General features: G+C 44.3%; 1 protein-coding gene and 2 non-coding genes across 6 annotated transcripts; all 3 read left to right on the top strand.

The window, feature by feature from the left end:
• The first annotated feature begins 1,070 nt into the window (after window positions 1–1,070).
• Window positions 1,071–23,843, top strand: ATG16L1 (autophagy related 16 like 1). 4 transcript variants are annotated; one of them, XM_054282334.1, is made up of 19 exons: window positions 1,071–1,228; window positions 2,259–2,352; window positions 4,514–4,619; window positions 6,028–6,101; window positions 6,291–6,542; window positions 7,428–7,493; window positions 9,704–9,790; window positions 10,564–10,620; window positions 10,822–10,869; window positions 11,568–11,670; window positions 13,643–13,748; window positions 13,868–13,938; window positions 15,418–15,489; window positions 17,402–17,522; window positions 18,361–18,466; window positions 18,989–19,138; window positions 19,527–19,574; window positions 19,941–20,042; window positions 20,440–23,843. In XM_054282334.1, exons 1-19 carry the CDS (start codon window positions 1,114–1,116, stop codon window positions 20,531–20,533), a joined length of 1,872 nt encoding a protein of 623 aa, XP_054138309.1. In that variant the 5' UTR covers window positions 1,071–1,113; the 3' UTR covers window positions 20,534–23,843. The 4 variants fall into 4 exon arrangements, with proteins under 4 accessions (XP_054138309.1, XP_054138308.1, XP_054138310.1 ...); XM_054282333.1 differs by having other exon boundaries at window positions 9,701–9,790; window positions 20,440–23,842; XM_054282335.1 differs by lacking the exon at window positions 10,822–10,869 and having other exon boundaries at window positions 9,701–9,790; window positions 20,440–23,842.
• LOC128941326 (small Cajal body-specific RNA 6) lies at window positions 11,879–12,148 on the top strand. Its single transcript, XR_008483512.1, has one exon. It is a non-coding gene; the product is annotated as a small Cajal body-specific RNA 6 (non-coding RNA).
• LOC128941325 (small Cajal body-specific RNA 6) lies at window positions 14,299–14,561 on the top strand. The gene has a single exon (XR_008483511.1). It is a non-coding gene; the product is annotated as a small Cajal body-specific RNA 6 (non-coding RNA).
• Window positions 23,844–23,853: the final 10 nt, after the last annotated feature.

Here is a 23,853-nt window from a genome sequence, read left to right on the forward strand (position 1 = left end):
GGGGGCTCAGCAATGGCATCAGGGAAACGGGCAGGGACTGATCCCAACGAGTTCCCCCTACACAGAACTTCCCAGGGCAGTGCCCCAGCCCCGAACAGAGCGCCCAGAAAGAATCTGGACTGTCCTTACAGGGGATAATACAGAATCCTCTGGATACAATCCAAGGCCCTGTGCTGTGGGACGGCCCTGCTGGAGCAGGGAGGTGGGGCCAGATGAGCCACTGTGGGTCCTCCCAGCCTGACCCCATCCCGTTATTCTGTGATTCCCCCGGCAGGCGATGAGCGTGGTGTCTGTAAAAGGGGGAAAGAGCACAAAGACACTCAACAAATGGCACTGCTGGTGTGATATTTGCATAGTGTAGTACAACATTCTCTCCGCTCTCTTGCTCTCCCTTAATAAATGTCTAATGTTCGCTCACAGTAACACCCGTGCTTTAATAGTGGCAGGCAGAGGCGTGGCGGCCGGACAGTCCCGCTGTCACACGGGCACGAGCCCTTCACCTCACCAAAGCCCCGCCGGTGCCACTGGCATGACACAGTGCTGCCAGCCCTGCGGGGACTGCGAGCGCTGTGCCCGCGGAAGGCTCGGGCTCTGTGACCCGACGCGGCCATCGCCCCCCACAGCGGGCAGTCTGTGCGCATGCGCTGCTCCAACATGGCGGGTTGGCCACTCTCGAGATGGCGGCATTGCCGTGCTCAACGCGGCCGCAGGGCCGCTCTCAAGATGGCGCCTGCACGAAGGGCACAAAATGGCGCGGCGCGGGGCCTCCTCGCCTCAGAAAGTGCCTGTTTTCCCGTCTGAGGCTGACCCCGCCTCCACGTTCGCAGCGCGATCTCGCGCGGCGCCATCCGGCCTGGGGACACCGCTGCTGGGTTCGGCGGCGCCGAAGGCGGGCAGGCGGCGTCAGGCAGTGGCAGGACAGCCTGTGTCGCGGTCGCGGCGCGCCGCACAGACGCGAGGGCCCCTGACGTAGCGCGGCGCCATGGCGGGTGTGGGGGCGCGGCCGCGGGCCCGGGCCTGGCTCTGGCTCTGAGGGCGCTCCCGCCGCCTCTCTGACCGCCGCGCCGCCCAATCTGCCCGCCCCAGCCCGCTCCGCCCCGGCCTGCCGCCGAGATGGCGTCGGGGCTGCGCGCCGCCGGGTTCCCCCCCTGGAAGCGGCACATCGCGGAGGAGCTGCGGCGGCGGGACCGGCTGCAGCGTCAGGCGTTCGAGGAGATCATCGCCCAGTGTAAGCGGGGCCCGGCGGGGGCGCGGCCGAAGTAGCGCTTCTCTTCTCCCTCACCGATGCCCATCAGTATGTGCAGGGAGACTCTGCTCAGTGGGGAGGGTGTGGAGTCTTCCTCTCTAGAGGTTTTCCAGAACTTGATTCACTGGTGCTCTGTGCTATGGGGATGACCCTGCTTGAGCAGGGAGCTGGGACCTGGGGACCCACCGTGCTTCTTTCCAGCCCGAATCATTCGGGGATTTCTCCTCTTCTTCAAAAGTGGGAAAGCCGTGTTGGGACGGGGTCCCAGGGGCCTCGGCCGAGCCATTTTCACGGGATTGTTTGGGACATGTCTGTAATAACAGGAAAGCTGGAGTTTCTGCTTCATCGGGGAAAATAAGTAGTTGTTTCAGTTCTTTGAGAGGCTGGAGCGCTTTGTGCTCTGGACAGTGATTGAATGTCTGAATTGTCTGCACAATTCCCGCCCAGTTGCTTGTGGAACCGAGAACAATAGTGCTATTGACCCTGCTCATGGTCTTTTGTAAAATTTGGAGCTATCCAGGGGCCAACACTCTCTATTCAGGGCTTTCCTGCCCGCCCCCCTCCTGCCTCAGCTGTGTCAGGATGGCAGGGGGGTTCCACACGCTGTAGGAGGAAACAAACGGCAGAGCTGGGTTTGGCCTCTCTGCGAGGCCTGTTCTCCTGGTTGCTGTCCTTTGGGGATCTGCAGAGAGTGTGAACTTTGAACTACTCTGTTTTAGCAGATAGCCATGCACCTGAGAAGTTGCTCTCTCTTTCTCTATTAAGCTTTCATAAGACCTGTCCAACACAGTACCTGGATTAATGAGGAGTTCCTGGGGTTGTAGGTGGATGGTGCCTTAACCTGTTAAGATCAAAGAGGAGGGAGACACAGTGATGTGGTGGAGGCTCATGTAGCATTTGGCTGTGTCACAGTAATTAAAGGGTCTAGATCACAGCTAGTGATCTAGGCAGGAGAAGATGGGACTCTGGATTTGCTTTCTGGTTGTCTTAAGTGCACTTTTTGCTCCTGCAGATAACAAGCTGCTGGAGAAGTCAGACCTTCATGCAGTGCTGGCTGATAAACTTCAAGCAGAAAAATATGACATACAGAGCAGACATGAGATCAGGTATGTAACACTCCTTTTTTGTCAGCTGCTGTTTGTTGTACACCTTGTAACCTAAACCTGTTTGATGCCTCACACAAACAACTCCCAGATCCCTACAGTGACTTGGCACACAACAAACTTAAATTCTGGTGGACTGAATATAACTTATAGCTGTGTCTAAGCCTGTGATGAAGTTACAATAGGTTTAGAGTATGTGGCACAGAAAGATCTGGCCAGGTTTGGGAAGGTGGACCACAATGACCTGCTGCTTCTGGTCTGTTTGCCTTGTAACACTTACTGTGTTTTCTGCTCTTCCTATTGAGTATAGACTGGTTTAATGATTTCATTTCATTCAATCTGTGTCATCACATGAAAGGGGAGAACAGAAATAAACTATGATTGCAAAGTGTCAGTCCTAAGTAAGCTCCAGATGCCAAAAGGAAGGTGTTTTGTGCCTGCTTTTTAATAGGATTTCTTGGGAAGCTTCCTCCCTAAGCTGGAGTAGCACTTGTGCTGAAGGCAGGCGTTGTGCTGCTGGTTCTGCTCGTGTTTGCACAGCAAACCTGTGTGCCAGAACAGGACAGCCTGTCTGTTCCAGGTAAGGGCTGGCCAGCTCTGCCCTCAGTGTACCTGAAGAGAAGGCAGGGCCAAGGAGCTCAGAATTCCTACTTCTGTAAAAATTGCTTCCTCTATTGAGGTTCTTTTTGCTCTTGGCCTGAAACCAGAACCCCTCTAGAGCAGGGAGCTGTATGAGCATGTACAATTGGATACAAAACAAATCAGTATAGCAGAGAGGGAAGAAGTTTCCTCCTGGGTTTACAGGAATTGCAGGCAAAACTCCAGCAGGCTGGACTTAACACCCATGTGAAAGTTCCCAAAAGCTTTCTGATGGCTGTAGCTGTCTTGAACCATTTCAGTTTATGGGAATTGTGTTCTGGCTGAATGCCATGTCTTAAGAGATGCTGGACCAAATGTGGATGAGAAGAAAGACACAGAAGCAGCATCTGAAAGTAAATAGTCAGCTGAACTCTTGTACTGTGCTCAGTATATGACAGGTTTTTGAAACAAAATGACTTTTCTAATCCTAGATAGCTGAAGAAAGGTGTGTTTACTTCCCTCAGGGTCAAGGAGTAGTATCTAGTGCTGGCTGTAGGGGTATGTTTGGCTGGAGCTGTAGGATATGTTGGATATTACCACAGGACTTGGCTTCTTGTCTGTTTGCACACATTTTTTTGGAAATGCAGTTAGTGCAGCATTAGTTCAGTGAGGAGTTGGTTGATTGTTTCTTTAGAAGAGCATCAGGTTACTGATATCACTGTGAGACATTTGGATGGATTATCTGTTTCTCCCTGAACTTTACAACACAAAATGACTGCAGAAAGGGATGCAATTACCTTATTCTGTTTGTCTGATATAATGATGTTTTAATTAAAATTATGATTTTTTAAGAAGCTGTAATTCCAAATACAGCTGATAATGTGCTCAGAGTCTGTGTGTATATACTTTAAAAAAACTTGGTTTTCTCTGTTCCTGCCTCTGTGTTTTCAGAGACACGAGTGATAAATGTTACATTCCATAGTTGTTTGGGGCAGAGGGTGACATAAATGTTCTTATATGTAAAAGTTCAAGATTATCTCACAGTAATAGTGTTGAAAAATGCAGTTAGCAACCACTTGAAAACTTATGCTCAAAAAGAGTATAGTCAGGCCAATGGAGGAGTGACTCCTCCTCTCAGGAGGAGTGACACACCTGAGACTGTAAACCCAAGGGCCTGGGAATGCTCCCTTGGTTTCCTGGCTTTTGGTTCTGTACCCTCTCCAGACATCTTGCATCTGCAAGTTCTAACAGCTCCCTCCAGAACAAATCAGGGTGGTAAAATATTTGTAATTTTTTCCAGAATTTAGAGACTGTACTTCTAAGACTCAGTCATCTTCATGCAAATTTAAACAAAGCTAGTTATCTTCCCTTGGAGTTCGAATACTGGTTTAGAAATGTACAAAAAGTGAATCTAGTGCTCAGGAGATGTAACTTTCCAGTCCTGTGTGATGTGGTTTGTTATGAGTCACCTGTGTCCCTGGTGTACAGAGCTTCCAAGGGAGGCAATGTCTGGACCCTGGCAAAGGCACAGAAAGAGCTGGATTCTAGTTTGGGACATGTCTTGTTCTTCTCTGTCCAATTGCAGCCCAGGACACGATAGCACATGGAACGACGCTCAGCTGCAGGAACTGGCCCAGCTGAAGATAAAGCACCAGGAGGAGCTGACTGAGCTGCACAAGAAACGTGGCGAGGTTGGAAAGTCTTATGTTCTCTGTGGTCCATGTGTGGCCTTTTGGGAGCCTGACCATGATTTTACCAGGCTCATTAATCATCATTTTTTCCTCCTTTCATCTAGAGTCTTTTTAAGCTTCCCCAATTTCTGATGATTAAAATCAACCAGACACAGGCTGGTCTGTAATACTGTCACCAGGAGATGAGAGCTTCTATTGTCAGCATGGCATGATTATTAAGTGCTGAATTTTCTGCTTCATTAATAGGTTCTTAGCTGTATTAGAGGAGGAAGGAACTGATCTGGGCCACAGAGCTGTATATGACACTAGTAACCTGAAAAGACTTAGAGTGAGTGGGGCATAGGGGGCTGTGTGTGGTTTCACTGGTCTCACTTTGCAGCACCAGCCAAGACTGAAAGAGCCACAGTGCTAAGCTGGAAGGGGAGTGCTGGTTCAGAGCCCAGGAGTTCTGTAACATTCTCACTTGGGCCTGGAGGAGAGGAAAAACCAGACCTCTTGGATTTTTATTTTGGGGGTTTTTTTTGACCAGGAGATAGGGAATTTCAACGGCAGAATTTGGTTTATAAAATCTCAGCAGTGGACTGAATGAGTCTGAAACCTGAATGGAACTGCACACTTTCATAGGGAAAAGGTATGAATGGCCTGGAAAATGCTCCTTTGATCACACCCCACTGGAGGTGTGGAGAAGCTCCAGTGTCGGCAATTCTGAGCTTTCCAAAGAGGAGACTGTTTTCTCTGGGAGGTGTGCACCAAGTGGTTAGGGCACTCAGAATAGTTTCTTTGCTTCCAGCCTGGTGTCCTAAAACCGCTTACACAGGCAGGCACTCTTCCCAGAAATCAGCCTCCCTTCTTCTGGGCAGCTGAGGCCGTGCTGCTGGGTAAGGTATGAGCTGGCAGCTGCAGCATTGGCCTCTGCCTCTCTGTGCTCTGCAGGCACTCCACCAGCTATTTCCTCTGTGAGGAAACTCTTGGTGGCACCTGTGTTCACAGTGAGAGCTGTGTGTCTCCTGAAATGGCTGTTCTGGCCCTAACAGGATGATTTGTTTCTTGGTTGTCAGTACTCATTTGTTTACTTACTTGACAATTTTAGAATTCTGTATTAATTTTTCCACTACTAAAATTTCTTTTATATACATTCTGTTTGATCTGACTGTTAATGAAGCTTTTCGAGGGAAGAGAATGAGACAGCAAAGGACAGCAGCTTCTTGACAATTTATTTTTGAAAGTGGATTCTCTGATTTAATGACCTGTGTAGCAGATCTGCATAGAAAGCTGGGGTAAAAAAATACCTGAAATGTGTGATCCATGCTTTTAATGCTAGATGAGTCTGTGCTTGCACTGAAGGCTGCTCAGTATGTTATCCACTGACATCCCTGCAGTTTGTAATGAAATTTTCTCCTCTCTCCAGCTGGCCCAGTCTGTAATTGATTTAAACAACCAAATGCAGCAGAAGGACAAAGAGATGCAGATGAATGAAGCCAAGTGAGTAAGAGCTGTTTTGTCAGTGACCAGACTTCTGATGGAGTTCTTTATTGGAGTTATAATATTCTCTAGGAGTCTTAGCCCAGGGCTAAAAATGCCTTTGTGAGGCGTTGTGCAAACAGCAAGAGGAAGATGGCACAGGTCCCAAAGGAGGTCCTCATGGTTTTGTATGTTTTGTTGCCATTCCAGGATTGCAGAGTATTTGCAAAAGATTTCTGAACTGGAAACGGAGTGCCAGGAATTGCGTAGCAAACTGCAAGATCTTGAGCGAGCTAATCAGACACTGAAAGATGAATATGATGCTCTCCAGATCACCTTCAATGCCTTGGAGGAGAAACTAAGGAAAACTACTGAGGACAACCAGGAGCTGGTCTCACGTTGGATGGCAGAGAAAGCACAAGAAGCCAATCGTTTGAATGCAGAAAATGAAAAGGATTCAAGGTGAGATCCATGACCTCTGTTTGATAAAACTGGTATGTTTTTCAGTTATGAGGGCATAGGATAAAACCAGATTTAGTTTTGACCTCTGAGATCTCTATTATTGTGCAACACAGTGAGAATCCAGAACTTTTTCCAGCCGACACAGACTGACACTGCGTTAAAACATTCCTGTCTTTTAAATGAATAAAACATGTTCTTTTGTTTCGTTAGCAACATTTAACTGTGTGCTGAAGATCATAAAACAGATAGAAACTGTGGGGTTTTGCTGGTATTATATTTGGACTTCTCTCGTTCATATTTCATCTTATCCTGCTCCTAGTTTTATCCTTTTTTGACTTGATTAACTCCAGTGTTTTTTGCATTTCTCTAGAATGAGCATCTGCCATGAGTGATGTAAAACTTACTGCAAAAGTAATTTTTTTAAAAAAGGCTTTTTTTCCTTGCAAAATAATTTTTCTTCTGAATTGTTTCAGCTTACTTGCCAGCTAATGATACCTGGTGACTGACCTATATTACTAGTCTCACAGTAGCTGGCAGTTTTGTATTAGCTTCACTAACATAAGTATTACTTTGACAAGTTCTTACCCTCCAAGGTAGTGCGTATTCATATGGATCATAAAGGGCTATAGGTTCACTTTGCCTCCTTGCCTCACTTGAGTGATCTTGTCTTTTGCTACTCACAATAAGAAAACTGCCTCTCCTGCTCAGAGTACCATGAAAAGCAGGATAAAAGTAGAGCAGGGGACTGATTTTTTTTTTTTCCTTTTATTTATTTTTTTTTTAATCCTATGAGGCCCATCAAAACTGTGCAGGGTAGCCTGTGGAATGGGATTAAGAAAATGTTGATGTTTTTCTTTCTTAATAACCTTGGGTTCTTTTTCTTAGGAGACGCCAGGCCAGGCTGCAGAAGGAGCTGGCAGAAGCTGCCAAAGAACCCTTGCCTGTTGAACCGTAAGCAGTCTTGGTTTAAAATCTCTTTCATCAGTTTGTGCCTCAGGTTTATGCAGAAGCATGATAAATGGTACCTTTGTTACTCCTGAATTGGGTGATGTAGAGGAGTGTTGACACTTCTTGTGTAAAGTCAGAAATGTGCAGTAACTGTCCCTACCTGAACTTACAGAAGAAGGAGCTCTTTTAGGACTGAAAATAGATGCTTGGACTTTAAGTCCCAGGAATGGTTCATATGGTCAATAGATGTTGTTACAAAAATGTTTTCATAACAAGATATGTGCCTTTGGTCTTTAAGATAGTTTTTCATGAAACAGTGAAGTAATGAAACAATTACTCTGGAGATGCCTGGATTTAAAAATGTTAGACTATAAACATGCTCAAGGATTTCCTGTAGGAACAGGTACTAAGTGAATGAACCTGGGTGAAAATACCTGGCTTCCATACTGGCAGGGATTTATTGTCTGAGGGAAGAACAGTGGAGTACTTTACCTGGCAAGATGAAGAGAATCCCTCTAGTCCCTTGTTCTTGCCCTGCTGTGTTTGGCTCTCTGCTGTGGGATCAGGGGGCTGCAGGGGGCAGTGGGAGCTGTGGATGCTCCGAGCTGGGCTGATCAGGGTGTTTGTGTTTGCCCACTCTAGAACTGCTGCATCTGATGCTCTGTGCCTGGGCCCTGCTGAGTGGTACCAGAGCAGCCTGCAGGCTTTTTCTGCAGGTCTTTTCTCTTTATGTTCACATCACAGACTCACATTAAGCAGCTGTGCTGCAAGCCCTTGCAAAGGAGAGAAGCAGTGCATCTCTCTGGAAGGGAGGCTGTGCAAAAGGCTGGGAGAGGAAGGAGGGGCAGGTGGAAAGGGAGTATGAGACACCCGATAGCATAATTGCTTCTGTATATTACTCAAACTCTGCTTCAGAGATGGCCTTGATTTCTTCTTGATGATTTTATAGTTGGAGAGTTTGTGTTGTGTAAATGGGCTGCTTACTGAAGGGAAAAACTGCACCATTTCAGGGGGTGTGCCCTGGTGTTTATATTCACTTAAAAATACATTGTTAACCTGGAAAGTTCTTTTGCTACACATAGTTTTAATAGTAGAAACTTTATATTTTTAAAAATGAATATTAGCAGAACTTGATAGTATTTTCTTGAACCACAAGCTTGATACATTCAATTAGTGAATATATTTTCTATAGTCTTTTCATGTATACTCTCCTCCAAAATCTTAGAATTTAAAGTGCAGCTATATTCTGAAATGAGAGATTAGTTGGTTTTGTCCTTTTAAATGCTTTTGCAGTTGAGTGTTATCTGATGGCACAATTTGGTTATTTAAATGCTGAATTTAAACTTCTCTTCAGTCAAATGGCATTAGTAAAGTGTGTTTAAAAATAGTTTGTCCTGCAAAATCAGCAGTGGAGGAAAAATCATCATGAAGGGAAAAATACTAGGCTGTCAGAGCCCATGGTGACTAATGGGAGAAATCTTCAGCACTAGCTGAGTAACTTAGCTGAATTAATTTATTGTACATGGGTTGGAATCTCACATTGTGTTCAGCTGACCACCAACACTTAAATGGAGTGAGCAAAACCAGCTCTCACACTTAATAGTGCTGTACCTGAATTACAACAGTGTAGAAAGTATTAGGGTGTCCTTGGTGTAGGTGAAGCAGGAAAATTCAATTAACCTCTTGTGCTTTCTTTAACACTTGCTTGTTTTGAAACAGCAAAAAAGGTGCTGATATCACCTCTACTTGGTGTTGCAGTAACTCATGCATTTGTTGTTCTGTAACTGCTCCAGCAAGTATCATTCAGTCTGTAGTGAAGCCTTGCTCATGTGGTGGGTTGTTACAATGCTGCATGTAGTTAGTACTACAGGCTGAAACAGGATGCCTGTATTAAAGAGAATCTGAAAAGGAGGTCTGAGAAACAATGGGATGTGGAAATCCAGCCCTGCTGTCAGTGAGTGGAATTGGCAGCTGGAAGGAAAAAACCTGAAATTTAGTTGCTGTCTATATCTGTTTTCAGACAATGTGTGTTGAATTACATCTCTGACAGTTGCATCAGTGTGTGTTATCTGGATCTACCCGTGTGTTGCTGCAGCTCCAGAAACCTGGGGTGTGCTGGGCATGGAGCTGACAGGCCCTGGAACTGTGCCATCCTGTCAGTTGCCGCTGTCAGAGCCTGATTGAAAAGGAGGTGTTTTCTCTCACTTCAGCAGGGATGATGACATCGAAGTGCTTGCAGATGAAACCTCTGACACAGCTGAGGAAACCTCTCCGGTGCGAGCTGTCAGCCGGACATCCAGGTTTGTGACCAGGAGGTTCCTGTAGCGTGTCACTGTGGGGGAACACGGGGCACAGTAGAGCTGGAACAGTGTTGGGAATGTAGCTTAGGTTTCCAGTTGCCTTTAGATGGAACACAGTTTAGTGCTTCTACCAGAGCAGTAGAAGCTCATGTGCTGTACTCTCTGTTGCCATGCTTTAGATGTGCTGGTTTTCCTTTGCTGTTTTGACTGAATTACCCTAGTGCCTGAGAAATCTTTGTTTAATCTTGAAAACAATATTTAAAAACTATATAGTTAATGATGTGGCTACCACAATGCCTGTTGTTTTATGCCTCCATTACTCTACAAGATATCAATGTGAATATTGATATCACAGTAGCAGTAGCTATTTGCAAATAGCCGGGTTTATCTGAAATAATCTGAAAATAATCTTCACCTAGATTAAATGCATCTTGTTTTTTGTCTAAAATAGCAGTGAGTGGAAAGTAAGAGGTAGTTACATGAGATCATGGATTAATTTGATTGAAATTTCAGACTTGGCAGACTGTTCTATCTAAACCCAGCAATTGACAGGTTGAGGTTGAGGGCCATTGAAGAAACTTCACCCACAGAATGTGTTCTGAGTTGTAGTTAGTGATGACTTTTGCATTGATGCCTGCCTTGGTGTTCTGTCTCTGGGCTGGGTCTGAGGGGAGGGAGTCTTTCCAGAGACGTGTTGCTATGAAATGTGTTTGTATTGATCTTTATGTGGAGAAGCTATTCACAAGGTTTAAACCTGTCCTCCCCTCCTTCAGTAAGCGACTCTCCCAGCCAGCTGGAGGCCTTCTGGACTCTATCAGTAATATCTTTGGGTAGGTTAGAACACTTTCACCTCCTTGTTTTGTTTATTGGTTTCAATGTACACCAAAATCTTGGTGATGCAGGGAATGCAAACAAGTATTTCCAGCCTTCCTTCTAGCTTTTGCCTTTCTTTTTTTTTTTTCTTTTTTGTTCTCCTCAACTTCCTGTTTCTTCCATCTTGCCGTGTGCTGACCTCTGACCTTTCCCTCCAGTCTGTCTGAGTCTCCCCTTTTGGGACATCAGTCTTCTGATACTGCCAGGTGAAAACATTATCCACTCTTAGTCCAGCATGTGATTGTATTCCATTGAAGTAATGTGGAACCCTGCATTGTGCTGATTAGATTCTGCAGTTGATAACTCTGGTTAGAAACTATCAACAGTGAGAGAGGCAATGAGCCCCTCTCTGTGGAGAGAATACATGGGGTTTGCTCTTACTTTCCACTGCACTTTGCTCCTTTAGTAGGGTTAATTACAATAAGTTGTTGAGTTCTGTGCTTTGTATCCAGAGTGGAGCCAGGCCTTCTAAGCTAAGCTCTGCAGTAGGTGGATGTCTTTGCTTAAATGGAGCAGCCCAAGCTTTGGAACACAGCCTTTTGCTGCCTGGGATGTAGTGCTGAAATGATGTTGAGTCTTCCTAGACATAACAATGGAGCTGCAGCCAGTCCCATGTTCCCGTCCTATAGAAAACATTAAAACACTGCCCCAAAATGAGGTCAGTAATCAGTTCAGATAAATTATGTGGTGAACTGTGAAATATCTAAAGCTACAAGTGAATATAGTGTTACATGACAAATGTCATTTTTGAAAGATGGGATGAGAAAAAAGATGTTAAAAGCACCTTCCCCCATTTTTTACTTTCTGTACAGAGTAGTTAATTGACAGGTAGACATCAGGATGAATTCAAGAGAAACAGTGTTCATTTCTCATTTTAAAATATTTTTGCTTTGTTTCATCTCAGGAGGCGTTCTCTGTCCTCATTCCCTGCACCCCAGGACAATGCAGAGCCACATCCAGGTGCCAGTAAAGAAGTGAGAGTGCCCACTACTGCCATTTGTGTCTTTGTGAGTACAGAAGGAATTCTCTGCTCTGCCATTCTGTGTTCTGGTTTTGGAGGAAGCGAATCCCCTAGGTGGGAACTGATATCCTGAGACTCTTTCTGTTAGCACGGCCAAACAGGAAGGAATTCTTGGTTTGGTAGAATTCATTCCATTCCATTTTACTCTTACCCCACATGTTTCTCAGAGCTGTGCTCAAGGTCTGTCTTACTGAGGTCGATGATGACAAAGAAGTTTTCTGAGGGCACAGGGAAATTCCACCCCATTACCCTTTGGCTCCCAGCAGTCCCTATTCTATCATGCCATAGTAGAGCAGTGATGGAGGAAGAGATTGCTGACAGTTTGGGATTAATTCAGTTCCAGTTCTCCACAGAAAAAGGAGTTGTGGCACCAAATGTAATCCAACAAACCTGGTGAAGAGGAGCTCACGGTGATGGGGTGTTCTCACTGGCTGTGCATGATCAAAGGTTTTCAAGCTGAGACCTCCTTTATGTGTTCCTTGGCCTCACAAAGCCAAACCTAAGTTTCTGTGCAGGTCATTGTCTTGTGACTGAAAGGAATGTGTCTTGTAATGCAGCTGCTGGTTTGAATATGCCTCTGGAGCTTTCTTAGGCACTCCAGAGCTGGATGTGGGTTTTTTATGGATATTAAATGACTGATTTTCTTCATCCAGAGTATCAGTGGGGCTCATTGCAGCAGGGAAGCATGTGTAGTCTTGCCTGCCCTGTTACCATATTCTGTAGGGGAAGTTGTGGATGGAGGGAGTGGCAATGTCACCTCAGGTGAGAGCAGGGTCATGACTGAAATGAAGCTGGAGCTGGCTCGAATGGGGGACATCAGGTGAGGAGATGTTAGGCTTTAGCTCCAGTGTTTTGGGCCCAGGTGGAGGGTCAAGACATGTCTAGGTCTGGCAGAGCATTCTAGGAATTAATGCAAGGGCTCTGTGGCAAAGGTTTGGCCAATGCAGGGAGCAGACTGGGCTCACCTTTGGAGAGGCAAGTAGGAGGTGGAAAAGGCAGTCACTTCAGGCATAACTTGTAGGCAAGGCTTTTCACCAGTTTTGCTGTGAATGGCTCCTCTGCATTTGCAGAAAGATCAGATTTGAAGTGTGATTAGCCTTAAATATGAGCTGGCAGACTACATTCAAGCAACAAATTCCATAAAAATACAGGTTTCCAGGAAAGCTGGTTTTGAAAGAGCGGGTCCTGAAAATACTTAAAATAAATTACAATTGTGGTGGTAATACTGTGTAGGTAAGTAGTCTAAAGCTGTGAAATGAATAGAGGAATAAAAAATGAATTATTATTAAAATTAGCATAGGTTTTAAAAGTTCAAGAATTCAGAACATTAGGCTGTGAGAAGCAGAAGTGCTGGGGGGTCACTGCATCTGCAGAGAGGAGGCACAGCTTAAGCCCAAGTCCTCTGCATGCAGGTGCTGTCACACTTGTACTGCAAAATCACCAGCACACCCAGTGAATGCAGTGCATCTGCTGTGCTGTTTCCTAGCAGACCTGCTTAACTCAAGCCTGACTTGATTGTTCCATGGTTGCATGAGCTGATTGGATCATGTTCCATGGCTGTCTCTAGATGGAGGAATGAAGTTACTTTCCTTCTACAGCACTTCAGCTGTTACTGTTTTTTGTCCTGTCCTTTCCTAATTTTCTTTATTCTGGTGTGACTTAAGACCCTAATCTTAAGGAAGCATTCTAAGGCTTTTGGTAGTTTGTTATTGCTGCTGAGTCCTTGCTGCTTGTTTTTTTTTATGTGCCTTTTTTTTTTTCTTTAGATATGGATCAGCCCTTTTGCTGTCTGTGTGCCACCAGCCACAGCAGAATTTCAGTCTGTGGTTTTATTTCCTCTGAAAGATGCACAGCTGTGATTCTGTGTAACCTTCAAGTTGTGTAGCTTTCTGCTCTGTGGGTTATGGATGTGTGCTAATTCCCTTTTGGGTGCCTGTTGTGTTCCTTGCCCTCCTCAGGATGCACATGATGGGGAGGTGAACGCGGTGCAGTTCAGCCCTGGCTCCCGGTTACTAGCAACAGGAGGCATGGACCGGAGGGTTAAGCTTTGGGAAGTCTTGGGAGGTAAACCTTTTTGCTTTGGGGCATGGTGGGATGCTAAAAGAATTCATTTTTTGGGTCATTTTGTGGCAACTTCTGCTCTAATCCATTGCTCAAGTTTTTGTTCATCTTTCTCTGTGCAGATAGGTGTGAGCCCAAAGGTTCCCTCTCTGGCAGTAACGCTGGGATTACAAGCATAGAGTTTGATAGTGCTGTGAGTATCTGTGCAATATCCACTGTTTGTAGTTGGGAATAAATTAATGGTATTATGTTGTTCTCTACTATTGTTTCTACTATTGTTTCCATTCTAATTGAAGTTACCTAAGAAATGAGTTAAAACATGAAAGTAGCTGAAATTGTACAAAAGACCTGTATTTGAAAAGATGCAGTCTGTAATTCGGATCCTTGCCTTACAATTCAGATGATGATATGCAGCTCAGACATTGGCTGGTATGGATTTTTGTTTAAAGTAAGAAATTAGCATTCCACTGAATCTGGCATAACAGCACAGAAGAAGCAAATACACTGAGGCTTTATTTCTGTGAAGTTTTTTTTTCCATAAGTGCTTTACTGAGGTCTGTGATGAATAGTAAAAGGTCTGATTATCCCAAGACTTGCAGTTCCATGCCCTCTTCTCCCAGCAGTTTCTCCCCAGCCATGGCACAGCAATGGTGTGGCTGGCAGAGTGTTTGCTGACAGTGTGAGATGTGCTCAGGTCATGTTCATCTGGAGCATTGGAGACATGACTGAGATCAGCATCCAACAGTCCTGCTTGAAGGAGTTTGGGGTCTTGGATTGGTCTAACTGGACATGTGATCTGACTTTTCTGCTGAGACCTCTTCCATAGCACAAAGCTGATATGATTTCTGCCATTTGGTGATTCTCTGTGCTAAATTATGATACGCACCCAAGAGGATCCTTCTTTTGGACACTGACCAGCTCATTAGAGATGTGCTGTTAATCTGCAGGAGAAACTAGTCCTGAGGTTTGGCAAGTTTCTTGAACACACTTGCTGTGGGAATTGCCTGGATGAGATACCAAAGGATTACAAGGATTCAGGAAAGTATTTTGTGATGGACAGGAGTGCAAGCATAAATTTTGTGGTGGCCATTCTCCATCATGGGTGACTTGTGGAAGCCCTAACCCTAAAGCCTTGAACAAGTTAATTTCTCTCTCCTCAGGCAGGTTTAATTTTTGAGATCTTAGCTTAAAATGCTAGAATTTTAACAAAAATTGCAAGAATCAGGTTAATCCCACTCTTGAGACCTCTCTAAGCAGGGAGGTAGATGATGCAGGGCTTTTTTCCTCTGAGAAAATAAAAAAAAAACCAAATAAAAAAGAGGAAAGCAACTCCACAACAGATGAGGGTAGAATGCATTTTCTTGTAGAAGGGAAAGATGAATATCCTTTTTCTGGTCTGGTTATTCTTATAATTGGTACACATTATTCTTTTTATAATCTAATATAGCCATGTACAAACCCTTCCATTTTGGGGAGAAGCAGGTGCCACAGCCCTTTGGTGAGGGTTGCATTACCTTTCCATAGTGGCATTTGCTACTGTGGTTTTGGTTTTATTCCTTTTTTCCCTTGACAAAATAGCACTAATATGGTTTTAATGGTTTATTGGAAATATTTTAATTTGGTTTGCATATCGACTAGCAGAAGGAATTTGAAAGGAATTTTGTGTTTACAGGGTTCTTACCTCTTAGCTGCTTCAAATGACTTTGCCAGCAGAATCTGGACAGTTGATGACAATCGATTACGGGTGAGTCTTGCTAGGCAAAGGAGTTTTTTCTGTCTTATATTCTCTGTTTTGTCTAATGGGGACATGGCAGTTTTGGAAATTGGGCATTTACAGACACTTCTAATAGTTCCTTTTGTTGAGAGGTTCTTTATCTCTTGAAGGTCTTCACAGCAAGACCTAAAATACAGTGTTGATCTCCACACAGCCTTGCAGGAAGCTCCAGTTACTGTGTATTTTCCCAACACAACCCCCCACTAGAAAAACCTTGCCACATAATGTGTGTGTACACTTTTTTGTACCCCTCTGGGGAACTTTAAATGCTTCTTATGATTTATGGAGAGCCACGTCAATGATTCAGCCTCTCTCAAAGGACAGGCTGCTGAAAAGGGCTTTGCAGAAGACAAAGAGGGACTTTTGTTTTAAGTCAGGAGCAGCATTCTTGAAAAGGAGCCCTCTGCCTGGCTGTCCAAGGCAGCAGGCCTCAACATGTTGGACATCATCCTCAATGTCTTTTGAAAGGTTCCTCCTTTCCTCCCAAGTACTTTGTACTCGTATTCTTCTCTAACAGTTGGCTCTGATTTGAAAATAATCCTTTGATAGACCAAAAGAAAAGTTTCACAGCTTTTCAAGAGCCTTTTTAAATTGTCATTTCCTAGGTACACTTTCCCTCAACTTCTTATTTTAGTAAGGTACTACTTTGATGTTCAGATCTTCTGACATTTCAGTGTTGGTTATAACCAGCAGATGCACTGTAATTCATTGGGTAGTTTTCAGTGTGGGCATGTCAAGTCTCAGGAAAGTGAAGAGTATCAGTTCTTTTGCACCTTCTCCTTGGCTGCAAAACCTACTATTGGATGTGGATTATAGTGAATACCAGGGTAGCAGACATAGCTTACTCACTGCAAAAGGTTAGTTACACCTGCAGACGTTCACATAATCTTCTGGTAATTCTTTGGAGTGCACTCATTGTTTCCAAAATGAAATAGTCCTCTTTGTTTCAAGTGTGAGCACTGTGGGCTCTCCATGGCTTGCACATAAGCAGGATGTTCTAAAGCTGAAATCACTAAACTTTGCCAAAACTCCCTGCCTAAACATAACAGCTGTATGTGATGTCTGTGCAGCAAGGGCAGAAGGGAGATGCAGAGTGGAAGATAGATCCTCCTTGTTGGAGTTTGTGTTCCTTTCTCAAGACAAGGTGGTCTTTTTGGGATGGTGTTTTGGGTTTTTTCCCAAACTTAGCTCCAATTTCTTTCCATTCTTAAGGGCTTTTATTTTGTGTTTCCCCAAGCCCAGATTGCTTTGTGTAATTTGATATTCTGTTCAGTATTTTTTAAAAAAAATCTTAACTATCTACAAAGATTTATCTTGTTTTTCATAACTCTTACTTTAGTAATTCATTGGTTTTTTGGTGATTTAGTATGTAAATGTTGAGCAATTCTAAGTCAATGTGGTTCATGTGAGAGCCTCCCTCTGCACTTAAAGAAGCTGCTGTAGGGAGTTTTTCTGAAATCCCTGGTTGTCTCAGCTTTCAGGCTTTAAGATGTAATAACAATTGAGACTCGATACCCTGTTGTGTCCTCGAGGGAAGCTCCATATGAAAGCAGAAAGGCACAATTTCCATTTTCAGCATGCTTTAACCCTTGGATTGTCCTGAAAGGCTGTGTTGCAATTGCCATCTGTCCAGGAAATGTAGGTGTACAGAGTGTTGAGGAAGGAGCTGGCAGGTTCCTGAGTAACTGGAGAAACTGCAGCAAAAGGTGACCTGTGTTTCCCAGCTCCAGGCTGGACTCTGGTAATTAACACTCCTACTCAATGGTGATCTCTGTTTACCTGTAATAGATGTTTTTTCTGCCAACCAAAGCAGGAGACATGCAAATTACAATTTGAGAAAGTGGAAATCCTCAGTTTGACCATGTCAATCTTGTGTCCCCAGCACACCCTTACAGGTCACAGTGGTAAAGTTCTGTCAGCCAAGTTCCTGCTGGACAATGCACGTATTGTTTCGGGAAGTCACGACCGGACCCTCAAGCTCTGGGACCTCCGCAGCAAAGTTTGTAAGGAAGCCTAAATTCTACCTTTCATCCTTTCATTCATGTTTTGTGCTTCTGCTGAATGCTCCTGGCAGTCTGGTGTCAGATCAATTATTGAATCTTTTTGCCAGTATAAAAATAGAAAAAGCTAGGAGTCATCCCATTTTCCGTTATTCTTTAAGTAAGTGAATTCTTTCTGCCTGTTACCTGGAATAAGAAATCCTGTGTGTGCAGGAAGCACTGTTAATGCCATTACACTGAGAGCAGCTGGTTTTGGGAGTGGTCTTTGTTTACCAGTCTGGGAATAGGTATTTTAGTCTTCCACTAAAAACTTGGAGCGAGGCCAGGTTTTTAACTCTGAGGTGGATGGAAGTGTCTCTTGGAAACATACCAAAAATTTCAGCATCTCAAATGAAGGAGTTGCTAGGATCCAGGTTTTTCTTTGGGAGCAACACCTTCTTTCCTTGTTTTTTCTCCTACTGGAGGCTCTTAAACCTGCTTGTACTGAGAGAGCATTTGAGAGTCAAAGTTACCTTGATACCTGAATTGCAAACATAGGTCAAGGAGACAGATTCATGTTGTTTAATAGTAGCAAATTATAGCTGGCTAAATATGAAGTGGAAGTAAAGCAGCTGTCATGGGAACCTTTCAAGTCCTGGCAAAGGAGATTGAGAAAGGGCAGAGAGGTTGAAGACTTAATCAGGATTATTTTAAGACTATTTGTCCTGTGCCACTCCTTGGGCACTGCTCTGTGTTGCCACTGTATGGTGGGGGGAGGGTTTAGGGATTATTTTCTGTCTTAGTTTTCATCAGTTTGGACAATGTGAATTTAAGCATGTCGCCATTGGTTTCTCCTTTTTAGGTATAAAAACAGTGTTTGCAGGATCTAGCTGCAATGACATCGTGTGTACTGAGCAGTGTGTAATGAGTGGACATTTTGATAAGAAAATTCGTTTCTGGGATATCAGGTAAAACTATTGTAGCAGAGGTTATGGTGTATTAGTGGTTATGGGTTTACTGTCAGGTTAATCTAAAGTAGGGAACTCTTTTTCCTGAGCTTGCTAGCTGGGGAGACTGTTATAAAAGCAGCAAAAAGCCATTAAAGAGACTTTTGTCACTCCCTTTGGGCTGTTTGGTATTATAGGTTTGTGGGCTTTTTGTTGGGTTTTTTTTTGTTTTTTTGGGATGCCATTTCTTTTCTGGAAAGACAGCATACTTGCTGGTAAGTATTTTTCATTGTTCAGTACTTGCTGTTCTAGGGTGGGGTTGTGAGGAAAGTAGTGTCTTAACTGTTTGCTGGAAATGCTATCCACAAGGTGGGATCTAGCTTGGGAAAGAAACAAAATGTAAGGATAAAACAGTAATCCTTTTTCTTCTCTTCCACATTGAGACAGGTCAAAGTTTTGATGCACTGGTTTGGCTTCTGGACCCTAGTTCACAGCTGTCTTTTTTTTTTTTTTTTTTTTTTTCTTTCCTCTTTCTGTCTTTAGGACTGAAAGCATAGTAAAAGAACTGGAGCTGTTTGGAAGAATCACAGCTCTGGACCTGAACCCAGAGCGAACAGAGCTTCTGACCTGTTCCCGTGATGATCTGCTCAAGATCATTGATCTGCGGGTCAGTGCTGTCAAGCAGACCTTCAGGTGAGTGTATTCCTCACAGGAGCACTGTGAATTTCAGGACCTTGTATTGTGGGTTAGCCTTAGTGCTGGAGTGGTTTCCAGGACCTCTGTGAAGAGGGCAGTCTCCTCACTTTGCTTTTCTATATGGCAGAGTTCTCTAGAATGTCTAGAAACAGCAAAGATCTGCTCTAATGGATCTTCTCATGTTTCTCTTTAAAGAAGGCAACTAGGCTTAGAAGTCTGTTCTAAAGGAAAGAATTTCTTTAGGTGCCATTGAGAGAAGGGTGTATGAGAAACATGAATTGGGATAAAGCTGGAGTTTATTCTAAACCATACAGAAATCCTTAACATTGTCTTCAGTATCTCTTCTCATAAATGAGTTAACAGTTATGTGATTCTAACTTTCCAGTGCCCAGGGATTCAAATGTGGCTCTGACTGGACAAGAGTTGTGTTCAGGTAAGGTCAGAGGTAAACAAGATACCTGATAAACCTTTCCCCAGCTAAACTGAGTGATTCCTGATGCTTGACTGCAGTGGTCCCCTGTTACAGCTAGAAAAACGGGGCAGAGTTTGTAATTTGTCCCAGGTTACCTCTTGGTCAAGCCAGAGTGTATCTGTAAATATTGATCCAATTTCTTGGAAATGCTCTGATTTCAAAGTGCTTTCACCTCTTAGTATTAGCAGGTGATAACACATAACTCCTAAAAGACTATTTAATGCCAAGTTGCTTGCTTAGGAAGTTGTGGGTGGAATGATGATGTGAGCTGAAAATTGCTGACTTGCAAATTGTTCTTTGCCTTTTGCACCTGGTCTGATGTGACAGCCCTGATGGTAACTATGTGGCTGCTGGCTCAGCTGATGGGGCCCTCTACATCTGGAATGTGCTTACTGGGAAATTGGAGAGGACGCTTGCAAAGCATCACAGGTGAGGGAAGTGGGACATGCAGCCTAGGCTGGAGATCTGGGTTGTGGATCTTGCTGAGCTATCAAAAAGTTGGAGTTGTACAGCTTTACAACTTTTATTGGCATGTGAGAATAATTAATATGCAAGTTCTTTGTGGATTCATGGCAGTATTTTCTAGATTGAATTAGATTAGATTTGTTGTTATCTTGTTAAACTGATATATGATTCTAGTAAAGTGCATTCCATATGTTTTGAAGAAATTGTACCTCCCTCAGACTTATTAAAAGCCCAAGTCTCCTGAGATGTGAGAAAGTGGGTTTTTTAATTGGCAATAAGAGTATTACAGTAATTCATTCCAGTGCCAAGTGCTGTTGTGGAATTCAGCTTTTTTTAAACTGACTCTTGCCTTCCCTTTCAGTTCTTCTATCAATGCAGTCACGTGGTCACCATCGGGTGCCCACGTGGTCAGTGTGGACAAAGGAAACAAGGCTGTGCTGTGGGCTGAGTTCTGACTGACGGAGGGTGAGAGGCTGAATGTGCTGGTGCTGCTCCGTGCCTGCACAGCATGGAGACCCGAGCCCACATCCATCCAGAGTCAGGATATGGACAAGCACATGGGCTTTGCTTTCCAGTGGGAAGTTCTAAAGCAATGGAGAAAGGAGCCTGAGTCAGAGACTTCTCATGGCCAAAACTGCACTGTGGCACTTGGACTCGGAGTGGGATTAGCTGTTGTAGATGGAGAATGCTACTTAGTCATGCCTTTACTTGCAGTATCTATGCACCACGTGGAGCTGAAGATACTAGCGGGATTCCTCACCAGACAGCTGTGCCAAATATCCTGTCACACAAATGTATCTACAGCACTTCTGAGGTGGAAACTTTGGGAAGAAGTCATTGTGTATGCTGACTTAAAGCATGTTCTGTCTCCTGTGTTCTGTTCTGGTGGCCTAGTTCAGGCATGGGGTGAGAAGATCCTGAAACACGTCCTAGGCAGTTTGAAGTGTTGGAACAGCTTTTAAAGAGGGTCTCCCATGGCTCTGACAGCTCTGCCTTTGAGTCATCAGCTCATTTTAGATCTGTTCTGATCCTGGCACAGGCTCTCCAGCACTATCCTGTGAACTCTGTGTATCGGTTCTTGAGGCAACGGTTTGTTTGTTCTTCGGGACTTCCGCACCCTTGTGTTGAAATGCCCTTCAACAGCTTGGGCATCACAAAATAGGAGGTTTTTTAATCTTTTTATACCACAGGCAGTTTGATTAGTTGGTGTGAGGAGAGAGCTAAGCTTGGCGAGGTTGTTCTAGGAGTTGTGCTGCAGTGATGAGGAATGTAGTAATCCTGTGACTTCAGTCCTGGAATACAGATGTTTGGTTCCTTTTTCTGTTCATCCGTCCTGTCCTGGCGGCTGTCAGTACACAGGGGAGCAGTGGCATCAAATCCCAAATGCATTGTTTTGGTGCTGGCAATTCCAGGCCACTTGCCCCGTTCCTGAGCACACGTGCAATATTCCCGTTTGCGCTGGAGCCCTCTGTGGTACGGAGCGGTGTCTGAGCTCTGTCCCTGTTCTGGCACCCTGAACCATGATGTGTCTGAGTGTGAGCTACCTGGCATATCCTTATCCAGCCAAACCTTTCCACATCATCTGGGCCTCAAGACAAGCCACCAGCGTTTTATTGCCTTTTTATTTGCACTTTATTTTCTTCTTTCCCGATAGTGTTTTACTATGGAAGTGTGTTTCTTTGGAGGGGCTGGGTTGGGGGAGCTGGTCTGACAGGCTCCCTCTAACCCAGCCTTTCGCTCAGACACTTTCTGCAGAGGGGAATTAGAGTACATGGGGCAAAGTTTTTATTTATTCAGCTGCCCATAAAAACTTGATTGTAAATAAACTTGTGTTCTGCTTTTAAAACCCCACACTGCTCTGATTTATTTATTTGTGCATCTGTGTGCGAGATCTTGTTTGGAATAAGTGCAGAGGGGGATCTGAAATGCCATTTTCCTGGTGAGTTGTGGAATTTGGTGTCAAGGGGGAAAAAGGATAATGATCTTAGCTTGGGGCTAGATGTCCTGCAGGTGCAGCCTGGGCTTGCACTGTCAGTAGTCCTGCCTTGAGACTGAAGAAAGTCTTGCCTCATTGAACAAGTGCCTCTGTCTCTGTCCTTGAAAGGTTGATGTATTGTTGGATGTTTTAGATAAACTACTGAACTGAGGAAATCAGGATCTGTATTTCAAACACTGCTAAAAATAGATGTCTTTTTCTGCTCTGAGGCTTTGACGGCTAGCTTGTCAAGTTTTTAAGGCAGGAATAGGAGTTGCACATTTCTTTAAAAACACAAAAACCCTTTTGAAGATGTTGCTCTGGTTCCAGCTTCAGAGTGATGAAGCAAAGTCTTCAGCTCTTCAATGTACAAATTTCATAACCAATAGCTGTCACTGGCCCACCCTCTGTTTCTCATCAGAAAATAAGCTTTTATTCAGCTCATGGATGTGAGAACTGTAGCAAAAATGGAAAGTTGGCATTCTGAACAGTTTCAAAGGGCAAGGTATTTTTTCTTCTGCCTGTTGCAGTGGCATATGGTCCTTGAAAAGGCACCTGCCACGAGTCCAGGTGACCTTGGTTACTGCAGGAAAGCAGATCACGAAGTGGCAAGTCAGCATGATGAAAGATTATTGGGAGATTAGCATAATAAAAACTGCAGGCTCTGCTGAGGAGGATCAGAATGGGTTTAGGATGTTTATAATTTAGACTGCTGCACTTGTGTTTTTGTACAGCATGGACACAGATCTTACTCAAAGGGCTTTGCTAGGCCCATTGATGCTGTTATGAAGCAGGTTAATAATGCTGAAGGATAGAAGCCAGCTAGCTAAATCCTTAAGCATTTTAGATTAGGGTTCCTTAGCACCCAGGTATGTAAGACATTCTAGTGAGCAATTTTAGCTTTTCTTTTTTTCCTATATTTTGATTACTTCTATTGCCTCCTTTCCTGCTCCAGCCTGCAGAGAGAAGAAGAGCAAATGAAGGAACCTGCAGTGCAGAGGTGGCTGTAGCAGTTGTGCTGCCAGAGGTGGAGCTGCCCTTCAAGTGGATTTGGGGGTGGGTTGGGCATCTTTCTTCTCTGGATTAAGGGTGCACTAGGAGCCTGTGTTACAGAGAAGCTGTTCCCAAGATCCTCTGAAGATGTCTGCAATGGTACATGTGCCAACAGGAATGCTCATCCTCTCCTGGAGAACTAATAACCCTGCAGTGGCTGCAGCACAGACTTGTACAAAACCAGCTCCCTCCCTTTTGCTTTTGCAAAGTGTGACTGAGTTTCATCTCTGAGATTTCTTCCTTACTTCCTACAATAAGGACCTGGCTTCCCTTCTGCAGCACAGGCACGTGTGAATTTCTGTGGTTCCAGCCTGGCTGGTTTGTGTTTGCCAGAGTTGATTAGACAGAGTAGTGATTAGGCTCTCCAAATAATCCACCTCCAGTTAATAAAATGTTGCTGGAGCCCTGAAAGAGCTGAGGAACATTGGCTCTGTCATTCATTTTTTTTTTTGAGTAATTTGTGTAGCCCTGGCCACTATATTCAGGCAAATGTCAGTCATTGTTTGTGAAAAGCAAGCTTGATCTGTGACTGCAAGTTTGCTTGAGCTGGAGGGAGCTGTTAGGCTGGCAAGTGGACAGGATATCATGTGATCTTTGTTAATCAAATGAACAGATGCAGCCAGAGGAAAGCTACAGCTGTTCCTACAACTCACAACCCAAAAGTTAACATATACTGTTGTGCAAAATACCAGGCCCAAATTCACTGGTGGGTGGGGAAAGCTACTCTTGGAAGATTAAGGAGCAGCA

Source organism: Melozone crissalis, unplaced genomic scaffold, assembly GCF_028551555.1.
Source record: "Melozone crissalis strain CALT ecotype California unplaced genomic scaffold, PUWL_Pcris_2 ptg000034l_1, whole genome shotgun sequence".
NCBI lineage: Eukaryota > Metazoa > Chordata > Aves > Passeriformes > Passerellidae > Melozone > Melozone crissalis.

Excerpts from the sequence above, each read along its gene's own strand:
- ATG16L1 (XM_054282333.1), top strand. The coding sequence starts at position 1,114 with ATGGCGTCGGGGCTGCGCGCCGCCGGGTTCCCCCCCTGGAAGCGGCAC. Across the intron at positions 17,523-18,360 it reads GGACCTCCGCAGCAAAGTTT|GTATAAAAACAGTGTTTGCA; the intron begins GTAAGGAAGCCT and ends TCTCCTTTTTAG. Across the intron at positions 20,043-20,439 it reads ACGCTTGCAAAGCATCACAG|TTCTTCTATCAATGCAGTCA; the intron begins GTGAGGGAAGTG and ends CTTCCCTTTCAG.